The 15,174-nt window shown below is 44.6% G+C and overlaps 1 protein-coding gene across 2 annotated transcripts in view; it reads right to left on the minus strand.

Annotated features, from left to right (window-relative positions):
* The window catches only part of MFGE8 (milk fat globule EGF and factor V/VIII domain containing), a 28,633-nt gene extending 16,630 nt beyond the window's left edge, over positions 1 to 12,003 (minus strand). Inside the window, exons 1-2 of one of the 2 annotated variants that reach the window (XM_080980450.1) lie at positions 11,813 to 12,003; positions 361 to 486 (exon numbers count right to left, since the gene is read on the minus strand). In XM_080980450.1, the coding sequence (XP_080836576.1) occupies positions 361 to 486; positions 11,813 to 11,885 (199 nt within the window). In that variant the 5' untranslated portion in view covers positions 11,886 to 12,003. The remainder of the gene's footprint in view (positions 1 to 360; positions 487 to 11,812) is intronic. The other variant, XM_080980451.1, reaches the window with a different exon arrangement.
* Between the last annotated feature and the right edge of the window lie 3,171 nt (positions 12,004 to 15,174).

Genomic DNA, 15,174 nt, shown 5'->3' on the forward strand with positions numbered 1-15,174 from the left:
TTAGTCATGCTGGCCACCATGACCTGGAAAGCTGTCTGCGGACAAACACCAGCTCCCTCAGCCTGAAAGCCACAACCCCATAGTCACCTTTGACAGGACTTCACCATGCAGGGGTCCTTTTACCTTTTTTACCTATCCTGAATTTTCCTCTCTGGGCTCCTCCAAGCAACTTCACTATTGAGCATTCATCCTGAGTTGGTTTTACTCTTTTTAGAGCTTGTGTTGTATTCCATTTTCATTATGCACATCGTTTTGACGGCTTAATGGTAGCCTATAAATTTGTATTAATAATCATCATAAACCATCCTCTGCTTGCTTAAGTTCTAACGATAAACCCCGTGCTCCGAACACCACATTTACCTTTCTCGGTTTCATTGCAATCAATCCCAGTAAAGCCTTCTGCACAGATACAGAAGAAAGGAGATTCGGTGATGCCGGTCAGGCAAGTTCCTCCGTTCTGACACTTGTTCTCTTCACAGAAGTCACCTGGAAAACCAAGGGAGTGAATCAGTGCAAGGCAGCAGCTTTGTAGTGAAGGTCCCCCTTCCCCACCGCTTCTGAATCATAAATACCAACGGGGGTCAGGATGCTGATTTGTATGAGGTTCCCATTTCCAACTGTGTCCAGGAGTGGGGGAGGGGTCACAGAAAACATACAGTGGTACCTTGGGTTACATACGCTTCAGGTTACATACGCTTCAGGTTACAGACTCCGCTAACCCAGAAATAGTGCTTCAGGTTCAAAACTTTGCTTCAGGGTGAGAACAGAAATCGTGCTCCGGCGGCGCAGCAGCAGCAGGAGGCCCCATTAGCTAAAGTGGTACCTCTGGTTAAGAACAATTTCAGGTTAAGAACAGACCTCCAGAACGAATTAAGTACTTAACCCGAGGTACCACTGTATTTGGAGAGGGGCCACAGCTCAATGGTACAGCATGTGCTATGAAATAGAACAATCCCCAGAAACCATTTTTATCCTGCCTGTTTTTCTAGGGATTATTTAAAGGGGGGAGCATCCTCACAAGCGTCGGGAACCTTTGGGCATCCAGACGCAGCTGAACTACAACTCCCATCAGGCACGCCAACACCTAGGGGCTGAAGTAGTTCTGTGGGGGCCATTTTTTTTAGGGGGGAGGGCCCTTTCAATGTTCAGAGGGAGTTTGGCTCATCGCAGCATCACATTGGGCCCCCTCAGTCGTCTTGAGAAGATGGCGCCTCTGACTCCCATCATCTTTGGCAACTGGCAATGCTTGCTGGGGCTGATAGGAGTTCAGCAACAAGTAGAACCCTGGTCCGACTGCACGGGCTACCAATTAGTTTCCGGGCCCAATTCAAAGTGCTGGTTTTGACCTATAAAGCCTTAAACGGCTCAGGACTGCAATACCTCAAGGACCACCTCTTCCCATTTGACCCTACCCGGTGTCCCTGAGGTCCTCCTTCGTGTGACCCCCCCATGAAAGGTTCGGAGGGTGGCAACACAAAAACGGGCCTTCTCTGCAGTGGCTCCCCATCTGTGGAATGCTCTCCCCAAGGAAGTTCACCTGGCAGCTTCATTATACACCTTTAGGCGCCAGGCAAAAATGTTCCTTTTTAACCAGGCCTTTGATTGCTATGATTGACATCCTATGCCCTTTTAAAAAGTGGCTCTTTGGGGGGGGGCGTTATTGGGTTGTTCTTTTTATTCTGATTATGTAAGTTGTGGTTTTTATGTTTATCTTTTCTCTGAACCGCCCTGAGACTTCCGGGTATGGAGTAGTATATAAATTCAATAAAATAACAGCAACAATAACAATAACTAGGTCAAATGTTTCCCACACCTGGTGTAGCAGCAAATTCCATAGTTAACTATGCGCTCTGTGGAGAAGTACTTGTGCATACTTAAGTACATTAGAATAGCCTGCTGAATTAGGTCCATCTATTCCAGCATCCTGTTTTCACAGAGGCCAAACAGATGCCTGGGGAAGCTATGTCAAAGCACTGGCTGGCTTCAGAGTTTTTCATGCATCGTGATTTTTGCACAGCACATACACGCACATGATGATTCGCAACATATTGCCAGGTCAAAAATTATGAAACCGGTATCACAATATGGACTTCAAACTGGTTTTGGGCGATGTATTGATATATTGCCTAGCTCTAGTCATCATTGTGATAGGAATTTTATGGTCTTAGATATATGGTAATGTTCATAAGCGTACCAATCAAGCACGTACATAGATCAGCACAGGAAGACCGACCTGGAACCATTTTGATTCCTAAACTGAGCAAATGTTTTCTCTGCACGGTCAAAGTGGGAAACCTCCCATTGTCTCTTTCCTCACAAATCCTGTCTTAAGGGCACATTTAAGATATGAATAGGGTGTGAGCCTGTGACCTGGCCCAGGAACTAAGTATTTATCATTACAAAAGACTGGCCAGGCTACCCAGGCAATCCAATCAAGTAACCTCCCAGACAGGAGAAAAACAACGACAGGAGAAAAACAACATTCAAATTTCTGTTTAGACCGCCTTTTCTGTGATGTAGGTATGATGTATCTGAGGGGTGGTCTTAGGTTACACCCCTTCTGTGATGTATGTATGATGTTTCTGGGGGTGGTCTTGATCTACAGGGTGGCAATTTCAAAAGTCTTTATAAGGCCTTGCACGCCATTTTTCTGGGTTCCTCCTCTCTCCTGCAGGTGAGGGGAGCACCCTGTTGCAACAGATGAATAAAGATCAAGCTTACTAGCTGCTTTGTTTCTCAATATTCTCTGGCTGGCCTCTGTTATTCTCTCCTACCAATAGGGAACCTATGTAAGGACTCTATATGGGCTCTTGGATACCCCATAAGGGAAAAGGGCAATTTTTGTTTACAACATCATCTTGCAGAAGTGAATCCCACAGTTTAACTATGTACGGAGAGAAGAAGTACTTTCTCTTTGAAGAATTCCTTTCGTTTTGCCTCTTCTGAATCTCCCGCTGTAGAGGACCCAAGGCAGATCCTCCAAAAATAGCCTCCAGGCTCCTTGTTTGCTGGGGTAGGGCTTTAACGTCCATGGCAGACAGATTTCATTAGCTTAAGCTACTCCTCCCAGCATTATTGCTCGTAAGTCTTTTTATAGCAGAAGTCCCTGGGGTTAATCTCACTTCCTAACACTCCACTCCTCCAACAGGCTAAGAAGAAACCAGGCTCCAAACTGTGTTCAGAGGTGCATGGGCAGCTCTCACAGCCCAGCCTGGGAAGGGAAAATAAAAAAAGCAACAGAACTCAGGCACTGCCTGTGCCCTGGCTGGTGCCAGATGACCTCATCTTCCATCAATGCACTGCCACGAGCTACAGCCAGGGAGGAAGGGATGGCCATAGGAATCTGAGATGTCGCTTCCGATCTGACTTGCTCCCAAACAGACAGGAGTACTTAGCTGCCCTCTGTGTCTCTCTGCCCTGCTTTTTGGACAATTAATGCAACTGAGAGCCAGGTTCCCGTGGAGTGGAGTGGCCAAGTTACTACAGTGGTACCTCAGGTTAAATACTTAATTCGTTCCGGAGGTCTGTTCTTAACCTGAAACTGTTCTTAACCTGAAGCACCACTTTAGCTACTGGGGCCTCCTGCTGCTGCCGTGCCGCCGGAGCACGGTTTCTGTTCTCATCCTGAAGCAAAGTTCTTAACCTGAGGTACTATTTCTGGGTTAGCGGAGTCTGTAACCTGAAGCGTATGTAACCTGCAGCGTATGTAACCCAAGGTACCACTGTACAAAAACAAGAACAACACTGAGCGTCTTCAGTGAAAGGAGGTGGCTGAATAGAAATGAATTAGCAATCAGAAGGGATGTGTGAATGCCAGAGTTTTGCAAAAGGGTAAGAAGAAAAAAAAATTCAGAATCCAGGTTCCAGAGAACCCTTTTTTTTCCTGCTCAGTGAACCTCTGAGTTGTACTGAATTAACTTTTACTCAGAGTTCCAGGGGTCAGCAAACTTTTTCAGCAGGGGGCCAGTCCACTATCCCTCAAACCATGTGGTGGGCTGGACTATATTTTGAGGGGGGGGAATGAATGAATTCCTATGCCCTACAAATAACCCAGAGATGCATTTTAAACAAAAGCACACATTCTGCTCATGTAAAAACATGCTGATTCCCGGACTGTCCAGGGGCCGGATTTAGAAGGCGATTGGGTCTGATCTGGGCCCCAGGCCTTAGTTTGTCTACCCATGGAATTGACTCATCATACTTAATGGGCATTCATTTCAATTGGTCTAAAAAAGTTAGTTGAATACAACCCCAAGTTTTCATTTAAAAACAACCCACCATCACCACCAAGTTTCTAACCCTTAAAAGGCTGGGAAAATAATATTTGGCTGTTTTGAGGGTGGGCAATGTCCCAGAAATTTCAGAAGCCAAGTAGAGGTGGTTTCAGAACCTGGCATTCTGGGACAGATGCCAGGGCCACAGCAGGAGAGCTGTTAATGCCTGCTCTGGGGCTGCCTTTAAGGGAGGGTAAATTCATGCCCCAATGCTTCAAGCAAACCTGCAGCTGAGGTTGGTGGGAGCAAGAGTTCAACAACAACTAGATCTACCTTCCCTGATCTGCTTTGGACTCCAATGCCCATCAGCCCTAGCCAGCATTGTCATGGTCAGGGATGATGGGAGCTTTCATCCAAAACCCCTGGAGGACCAGTGTTAGAAACCCAGATAGGTATATATGCTAATCACCAAGCAGCACCTTAAACCTAGGTTATGGTCACCCCAACAGAATGTCTAGGCACCATTCCCCTGGGATGAAGTTTTCGTTGTTGTTGTTGTTGTTGTTGTTGTTGTTGTTGTTGTTTATTCGTTTCATTTCTACAGCACTTTATATTTTAAAGAAAAAATCTCAAAGCAGTTCACAACACATTAAAATATCAAATAAAACAATCCAGAATACTGTAAAACAAAGTCAAGCATCAAGGAAAACAATGTGGGGAGCAACTTTTAAAACCTCAGAAAGTGTCAGGAAGATTATCCGTGAGATGTTCAGCAAAAATGGAGCATGTGTGATTACATAGCTTCCAAACATGTCCATCATGGTACTTTGTGAATTGCCTGTGTCGAACCGCCATCCATAGTCAGACACATTTAATTTCCCTGTCCAGACACTTTAACTACCCCTGTCTCCTTCTCCCTCCCAGATCTGTTCTTCTTACTCTTGCCCAAATTCTCTGATAAGCAAAAGACCCCCATTTGACAGTTCCCATCTTCTACTGATGAGCAACTTCCTCCAACCCAGTTACAGAGCACTTGACACATTCCCAGCCCATTGAGGGGTTTCTGAGATTCCTGGCTACATCTTCAGAGGTGGCTGCTCGAGTAAAATACAGTCTGAACACTGCTGTTCTGTCCACCTTTTGGTTTAATAATGTATAATTTGACATGAGCTTCATTCACAAAGCACGGTTTCTCATTCATAAAACATATTATCTCTCATGAAAAGGTTATGAATTGAGGTTCTCTGGGGGGGGGGCGTGCAGCATTCACCCTCAATTTACAGCAGAATCAATTAATTTCCCTGGTGTGTTCCTAATAGGACAGGCATTAAGTAGGTCTCTGCACAGCTCTGCAAGCCGCTTACTATTTCAAGGAAGAGGCTAGAGCAGAGGAGAAAATCGACAGCGTACAAAGGAAAAAGTGAGTTTTAAAGGTCAACTCTCCTGTCTGTGAACTCCTGCTACAGTTTCTGTGACAATGGAACTCCAAGTCAAAAGGCGGGATATAAATACCTTAATAATAAAATAACATGTTCATTCCAGGAAGCTGTCTTTTTACAGCTGCTTTCATACTTGTAATTTTGATGTCTGCCTTTATTTGTTTGTGGACTGCCTAAGCAGTTCTTCTGGAAATGAAAGTGGTATATAAACCCTTTTAATCATTAACATCTGAAGCTAGACAGGCCAGTGACCTGACTTGGTATAAGCTGGCTTTTGATGTCTCTACAACTCTCAGGTTCAATCCCAAACAATTCCAATTAGAAAGGACAGATAGAAGGCAATTGTCATAGGAGAGAGAGTCGCACCAGAAATCCTTCAGAGCTGCTGCCAATCTGAGTATGCGTTATTATTTCTTTTATTTATTATTGACATGTCTAAGCAGCCCCAGAGCGAGAGGTCTGTGGGCAGTGGTGTAGATAAAAATGGCTTAAAATCTCATGTGCCCCCTCCATGGGAGATCTGGACGAAAACAGGGCCTTTTTAGTGGTGGTTCGCCACTCACAGAATGCTCTCCTGAAGGATGCTTGCCTGGCGCCATCATTACATATTTTAGGTGCCAGGCTTTTCTGCTAGGCCTTGGGCGAGTGGGATGTTTTAATCCTGCCTTGTAAAAATACAGTTGATTAAAATTTTGTTTTTGTTTTATGCTTTTTGTAATAATAATTTATAAAGGGACTAGTAAATTTAAATAGCAACAACTATAATATAAAACAGAGTAGATTGTACTAGCCTAGATGAACAAGAAGCCTGGTACAAGGCAGTGTCATATCCTACATGTGGTCTGTTCCTTTTGAATTATGGTGCTGGAGGAGACTCTTGAGAGTCCCATGGACTGCAAGAAGATTATACCTATCCATTCTGAAGGAAATCAGCCCTGAGTGCTCACTGGAAGGACAGATCCTGAAGCTGAGGCTCCAATACTTTGGCCACCTCATGAGAAGAGAAGACTCCCTGGAAAAGACCCTGATGTTGGGAAAGATGGAGGGCACAAAGAGAAGGGGACGACAGAGGACGAGATGGGTGGACAGTGTTCTCGAAGCTACAAACATGAGTCTGACCAAACTGCGGGAGGCAGTGGAAGACAGGAGTGCCTGGTGTGCTCTGGTCCATGGGGTCACAAAGAGTTGGATACCACTAAACAACCAAGGGTCCTCTTTAGGGAGTCCCTGCAGAATAAAAAGGTTGCTCCCACACCCATTGGTGCTCCTTTATATTCTTTTCCTTTCCCCCATTCTGACTGCAGGCTAAGAATGTTTGTGTCCTTTGATTAGCTACTGTTTAAAAACCAGCTCATTCCATTTGGCCCTGATAAACAAATCAGCAAACAATGGAAAGGGGGAAACATATCTTCTGGCTGGGATAAGAAACTATTGTCTGCTTGCAGAGGGAAGGATTGCCTAATGATTAAAAGAATACTATGTGTCTGCATCGGGACTGTTGGGTCAGAACCAATTCCCAATTATCACTTCACTCACTGTCACAAGGCAAGGAAATCGGATGAGAAACACAATCATGCCCCCATGTGTGAGAACAATGTGTCTGTTTCCCAGAATCAGAAGTGCCTGGGGAAAAACAGGATTCCTTTAAGGCTAGAGAAGAGGGGAAAGTAGACAACGTGCAAAGGAAAAAGTGAGTTTTAAAGGGCGACTCTCCTGTCTGTGAACTCCTGATACAATTTCTGTGACAATGGAACTCCAAGTCAAAAGGTGGGATATAAATACCTTAATAATAAAATAACATTTTCATTCCATTCATCTTGCCTGGAACTGGAATAGCCCCAATTCCTGTTGCCCACCTCTCCCTTATGTTTCATGACCCCAAATAAAAGCCCAAATCATTCCTAGAGAGTTTTGATTCATTGGGAAGAGTAGCATTTTCTGTACTCTTGACTCTAAATCGCTTGGCAGAAGGAATGAGAATTATTTTTGCAGGGGCATCACTGATTGAAGGTGGCTTAGGTCACATTCACACCATACATTTAAAGAACATTTTACGCCCACATCTTCCTTCAAAGAACCCTGGGAATTGCAGTTTATCCCTTGCAGAACTACAATTCCCAACAACCATGACAGGCTACAGTTCCAAGGATTCTTTTGGGGAAGCAATATACTTTAAATACCCTGTTGGCTTGATAGTAAAGTAAAGGGTAAAGGGACCCCTGACCATTAGGTCCAGTCGTGACCAACTCTGGGGTTGTGGTGCTCATCTCGCTTTACTGGCTGAGGGAGCCGGTGTACAGCTTCCGGGTCATGTGGCCAGCAGGACTAAGCCGCTTCTGGTGAACCAGAGCAGCGCACGGAAAAGCTGTTTACCTTCCCGCCGGAGCGGTACCTATTTATCTACTTGCACTTTAACGTGCTTTTGAACTGATAGTTTGGCAGGAGCAGGGACAAGGTCGCGGGGATTCGAACCGCCGACCTTCTGATCGGCAAGTCCTAGGCTCTGTGGTTTAACCCACAGCGCCACCAGTGTCCCATTTGCCAATTATCAGAGGCTGCTCCCCTATTCACCCCTATATTTTGGTGTGGCGAGTGAGTGGGGGACCTTTATCACCAACGAAGGGGGCTGGATGGCCCAGAGGTTACCAGATGTGGAACTAGAATTTTAAAAAGGAAAGAAGACAAGAGGACAGACTGCACCAACAGCAGAATCCACTGGGATTTTCATTCATGCAGAATCCATTCTAATCCCTTTCAGCTACATACATCTCTGCACCTCCACCGTCCTGAGTTCCGGGTTGTTGTTTTTTTCCTCCTCCAACAAAGACTTAGAAGTGCTGACTCTGCCCTAAAGTGCTAACAAGAGAGGAGGCAGATAATGCTTAGCTCACTGTTGGGTTCAGGCCCGTCACAGCCCTGCAGTAAGCATTTAAACAGTCTCCTCCCCACTGTCACCATCAATCAGAAATATAAATATGCTGTGTTCTCTCCTCCAGCAGTTGCCTTAGGAACCAGGTAAAACTGTGGAAGAAAAAATCCCTGATTCTGACCACACAAAGGAGTATTTCCAAGTGTGGGGAGAGATGTTACAAGGAACATATGCCCTCAACTTCCTCATTCTATTGCTAACTTTTTTTTTTATCCTGCTCTCCTTTCAAGTTCGGCATACTGTACATGATTCCTTCCCATGCACGCACGTTATGTCCTCACAGCAACCCTGTTAAGTAGGCTAGGCTAAAAGGGAGCTGTTGGCCAGCAGTCGGTTAATGAGGTTCAGGGCCAAGTGGGATTCAACCCCAAGTCTCCCTGACCCAAGTCCAACAGCCTATCCACTAGAAAAGGAGTGAGCAAAACTCAGGCTTGGAGAATATGCTTTGTTGTTGTCATTTTTACTATGTACCCAAGGTCCACCCATGGGAAACTGGAGCAAAAGAAATGCATATAAAATTAAATAATTCTGAGCCCAAGTGTTTGGTCCACATACCAAAACTGAATGGCACTCACAGTCCTTGCAAACAAAAAATCCCAAGTTTCCTTTCAGCAGTGTTAATCGGGAGTCATTTGGTTGCTACTAGTACTATAAGCAATTAGGAATCTGACTCCTTGCAGATGAGGTAATCACCAGCCACTATCATATTCACAGCCTCGTCTGCACTATACATTTAAGCTGCATCATACCACTTTAATTGGTTGTGGCTTTCCCCCAAAGAACCCTGGGAAGTGTAGTTTGTTGAGGGTGTTTGTTGAGAGTCATTAGAAGATCCCCTACTCAGTTAACAGAACCACCATTTCCAGAGTGTTTTAACAACCAATCCCTCTTCTCAGGGAACTCTGGGACTTGTAGCTCTGAGAATGGAACTAACAAATTACAGTTCCCAGGATTCTTTGGGGGAAATCACGACTGTTTAAAGTGATAAGATAATGCTTTAAAATGCATAGTGCAGATGGGGCCCAGATCTGCCCTCGCCCCATCGCTGCGCTATATTATATTGGCTGTCCAAGGCCTATTTGCCATGGATAGGGCGTAAGAAAAATATGGTGCTTACATCCCAATCCTGAAAGCAATTGTTTGGAATTACTTTTCAATGAGCTTACTAGGGAAGAGCCACAGTTCAGTGGTAGTGCATCTGCTTTGCATGCAGAAGGTTGCTGGTTCAATCCTCAGCATCTCTAGGTATGGCTGAAACCCTGGAGAAGCTGCCAACCAGAGTAGACAATACTGACCTAGATGGGCCAATGATCTTACTCCACCTAAGACAGCTTCCTGTGTCCCTATGTACTTATTTGTTTATATTCCACTGTTTCTTCAGGGAGTTCAAAACACTGCATCTTCACAAAGAGCCCTGCGAGGTAGGTTAGGCTATGAGAAAGCAACTGGCCTAAAGTCATCCAAGGCACACTCCGGAAAGAGGTGACATTTCATACTCAAGGCAACTGGGAGCTCCTCCATGGTGAGCAGAAAAGGAGTTGCATTATTTTGCAAAAAGTAATAGTTTTTAGTTTCAGACCATCACTTTGGCCCAACTTACACGTAAAACTAAACCAAACCATGGCTTAGTGCAAGCAAGCAGGTTCCCTGACTGAAGGAACTTTTGTTTTTATTGTGCATTTCGTGTTTTCATATTGTGATTTTATGTTGCAACCTGAGACCTGCGGGTATAGTGCAGTATACAAATTTAATGAATAACCAATAAATAAATAAAAGATCACTGCGACAATACTCCTCCCCAATGCCGCTGCCCTACAAGGGACGAAGCCATGGTTTGGCATATTGCTAAAACCTAGACTTATGGTTTGTCTACCCTAGATAAAGCGGTACGCCAGGAACACACCTTGGTTAAAGTGCATGGTTTGTCTGGAGCAAGACAAACCATGGGGCCAAGGTCTGGATGCAACATTAAGCCAAACCATGGTGCCTTTAAAGCTATAGGAGCCTCAGTCTGGAGGTGCACATCTAGGTAAAACTTCCAGACAGCGGCTTCCAAGTAAGGGCTGGGGGAGACGTCTGCCTCAAAGTCCAGAGAACCATTGCCAGCCAGTGTTGACAAAACTGAGCTAGACAGAGCAATGATCTGACCGGTTATGGAAGCAGCCTCCTATGTCCCTAAGCTCCTTTCGGAAATGAGTCACTGCACTGATCCAGTGTCTTCCACATCCCCACAAAAGCCTACCGACATCTTGCCCACAAGCACCCAAAAGGACCCTTGGGAGATTTATTAGGAAGTCCCTTAAACCAAACATGCACACGTACCTAAGTCCTGGAAATAGGTTGGTACAGAAGGAGAACAAAAATACATCTCTAGCACCAAGTTTTAAGAAAAGAGGTTACTTATCCCCAAGACAACCCTGAAAGCCTAGAGCAGGCCCCCTTAGGCTCTCCTTTCACTTTTGATTTCCACAGACCAATTCCCATGGGAAAATATGGTGCCTATTTTCCCACATTGCAAAATGTTAGTCTGATGATCCCCAAATCAAGTCAAGGTTCAGAGGGTGGGGGAAGAGAGCACAGCCTTACTCTTTGTGTTGATCCCACTAGCTATTGTTTGTAAAATGTTACTGAGGAACGATACAGATAGGCTAAAACTGGGCGAGTCAGAGGCTTGTGGATTTCACTAGCTCCCTTTCCCTTCCCCCACCGTTTCCCTCCACAATTTGAACACAGGGCCTGCTTCTCTAAACTTCATAACCAGGTCTTCGTCTTGGAGCTTGCCAAGGCTAAATCCCCCAAAACACAGGCAGGGAGGAGAAGAACCATAACAATAAAGCCAGGATTTAGCGCCGCCCTCCGCCCCTGGCGAATCCATCATTGCGCACAGAGCCTCTCGAGCATGTACAGAGCGCTTTTCCCTAACCCTAACCAAACCGCATTCCAACCCAACGCGTAAACATGCCCTGCTTGTGCGTTCGGCTGATCTTTTCAAATGGGCATTTCGAGATTTCGCGGCGCTTTAACGCGAGTTTCGTGGAAGGATTTGGTCGGCAGCGAAGGAACAAATCGAGAGGGGCTGGGCTGACAAACGGATTTAAAGCCAGGGCAGCTTCGCCTTCGAGGCGCCCCGCGCGCAATTTAAGAAGGGCTCCCCACCCACCACATCCAGTAGCCAAAAACCAGGCAGGGAAGCGAGAGAAGGGAAGGGGAAATCGGCGTTGCCTACTCACCGCTGACAGCAACCAGCAGACAGAAGGCGAGGAGAGGCCCCAGCAGGAGCTGCGAGGAGCTGGGTCCCTTCATGGTGCGTCGTTCCCCTGCGGGGCTGGGCTGGGCTGAGCGCGCGTCCTGCTCCGCTCAAGCTCAGCAAGTTCTGCCGCCTGTTTGTGTTTCTGCTCCGCACAGGCGAATGACTCAGTGCAGCCCAAGGCAGCGAGCAAGCCCGCCCCCTCTTTCCCTTAAGGCTCAGCCTGCCAATTACGCCCCGCCGCCACGTGCTCCGGCTGTCGAGCCAATGGCGAGCGGCGTCGGAAGGAGCAGGAGCAACAGCAGCGCAAAGGAAAGCCATTTGGCCCATTTGGAGGGATGGGTGAGCGGACCGGGATGGGCTGCTGGGCGCCTAGACGCCAACATTTGGCTAAGCGCAGTCGTGCTTGAAATAGGGTTGCCACCTTTGTTCTGGTATAACACAGGACAGGGTAGGGTGGGGGGGCCCAGATTTATTTATTTTCCATCTGATGCGCAGTGATTTCAAAGCAAACCATTATGATCTATTGCTTTTTATTTAAATAGTTTTTATTTGATTTTACAAATTTGTTCACATTCCAAATCACAAAGAATAAAAATTACACAAAATTCTTCCGAATCTTGAGACTTCCCTCCTCCCCTCCATGGGTGCTTTAGTTAACCTTTAGCTAACCTTTTCAGCTGCATATTATAAGTCACTCTAATTTTTCGGTTCTCCATTGTGTCCAAAGTCTATGTAACATTACATGAGTTATTTAAGACCTGCTAAAAAGTTCAAATGCTTACAGTAGTCTCTCAAGTATAGTATAATGTTTCCCCATTCTTTGTTGAAGTTTTGAACCTCCTGGTTTCTGATTTTCCTGGTCATTTTTGCCATCTTTGCATAGTCCAACAACTTGGTCTGCCATTCTGCTCTGGTATGGACCTTATTGTCTTTCCAACTGCAATAGAAAGACATTATGATCTATTGCAGCCTAACAGGATGGCCCCTCTGGAATTTGTCACACATGTACAGGCACACATGAATTTGTAGATCTGTCTGTGCTTGGTTACCCAGAACTTAAATACACTCTTTCAAACACATGAATTTGGAGAGGATCCCTAACTTGGCAGAGAGAGAGAGAGAAGACTTGAAATACAGGACAAAGGTGCATCAATACAGGATGCAGCATTTTACATTGAAATATGGGACAACACTGTATTTATACATAACAGGTGACAACCCTACTTAGGTTTGCCATGGCACCTTATAATACTAGCATTAATTATAATACGTTATAATACCACTGTGCTGTAGTGTTCAGAGTGTCAGACTAGGACCTAGGAGATGAGGGTTCAAATCTCCACTTGGCCATGAAGTTCACTGTGTGACCTAAAGCTAGTTGCTCACCTAACTGACAAGGTTGTTGTGGGGATTAAATGAGGAAGGGGAGAGGAACACCCAAGCCGGCTTTTTGGAGTGTTGCAGGAATTTATGTAAAGGTGGGGAGGTTGCCCCACCCCGACTACCAAAATCAACACAATCACTTCAGCAAATGTCCCCACAAAACACTTCGTCACAGTTTCTCCTATTAAAGCACCTCTGCTGCACATTACCAAATGTAACAATCTGGAACAACAGATACAATCTTGCTTAAAATGTATATAGGAAGTGCAGTGTAAGTGATGGAAGTCAATCAATGAAATTTTATTATTATTTTCATATTGAGATATTTGCAGAATAAATTTGGAAGAAATTATTCCAACTTTTCTTCTTTTCTCTCTCTATTTTTTCCTCCTTTTTTCTTTTTTCTCTTCCTATTTTTTTCTCTTTTGTTCTTTATATATGTGTGTGTGTGCTTATCTGAAATATGTATGTATATATGTATGTATTTGCAATATTTTGCTTATATTTTGTAATAATTATGTTAAATAAATTAATTTGTTTTTTAAAAAACCAAATGTAACAATTCACTGATAAATGTATCTACATACTGGCTCACTGGGAAAACTTTAGAAAGTCATATAAAATCGCTCCAGTATGGATTTGCACCATTCCAACTTTGTTCTGTTCAGGAAAGGAATGGCTTGCGAAGGGGGGAGGCTGGGATGTGGGCAGCCATAATCCCTGAAACCTGGGATCACGTGCACAGCAGCCTCTTGCACAAGAGATAATCACTGGCATCCTGGCAAATGGGTGTCAGACAGGCAGTCATCCCACGGACAATGGCAAACCATCCAGGAATGGATTAGGTTCTTGGTCAGGACAAAGAGGTGTGATTAACTTGGCCTTGGAAACCAGGAACTTGATGGGTGTGAGGTGGAGGTCAAGGGAAGGATGGGGACAAACCTGATGCTCAGGTTTCTGTCACCAGACCCTCCCAAGCTGTGATGTATTTGTGATGGTGTGGGTATCTTTGTAAAACTGATAAAAGTAAGAGCCATCCTTTGTTCTGGGCTTCTTCCTGCTTCTACCATGTGGTTAGTGGAAGTCCTGTTGCAAGAGTCCTTTGAATAAAGAACAGGCCTACTGGCTGCTGTTTTGCTCCTCTATTTCTAGCTGGTGTCTTTGTTTGGTAATCCAAGAGAACCCCAAAATTTTCCTATAACAGGAGGAAATGGGAAGTTAGAAATTCAATAGCAAATAAATAAAATGGAAAATGTATATAGGAAGTGCAGTGTAAGCAATGGAAGTCAATCAATGAAATTTTATTATTATTTTCATATTGAGATATTTGTAGAATAAACTTGGAAGAAATTCTTCCAACTTTTCTTCTTCTTTTTTTCTCTTTATTTTTTCTTCTTTTTTCTTTTCTTCTTTTCTTCTCTTCTGTTTCTTTTTCATATATACGTGCTTATTTGAAATATATACGTATGTATTTGTAATATTTTGCTTATATTTTGTAACAGTTATGTTAAATAAACAATAAAATTATTTTTAAAAAAACAAGTAAATAAATAAAAAGGGGCCTCCAGGGTCATTGGATCAAGCTAAATGGTGGAAGATTTGGGAAAGACAAAAGGAAAGAATTCTGTTGAATTTGCTCCCACCATATGCAGTGATGGGCCCCGACTTGGATGGCTTTAAAAGGGGATTAGACACATACAGTGGTACCTCGGGTTACGTACTTAATTCATTCCGGAGGTCCGTTCTTAACCTGAAACTGTTCTTAACCTGAAGCACCACTTTAGCTACTGGGGCCTCCTGCTGCTGCTGCGCCGCCGGAACATGATTTCTGTTCTCATCCTGAAGCAAAGTTCTTAACCCTAGGTACTATTTCTGGGTTAGCGGAGTCTGTAACCTGAAGCGTCCGTAACCTGAAGCGTATGTAACCCGAGGTACCACTGTAGTTGGAAGATCAGGCTG

The sequence above is a fragment of the Podarcis pityusensis genome (genome assembly GCF_964106645.2).
Source record: "Podarcis pityusensis genome assembly, chromosome: 14".
Classification (NCBI taxonomy): Eukaryota; Metazoa; Chordata; class Lepidosauria; order Squamata; family Lacertidae; genus Podarcis; species Podarcis pityusensis.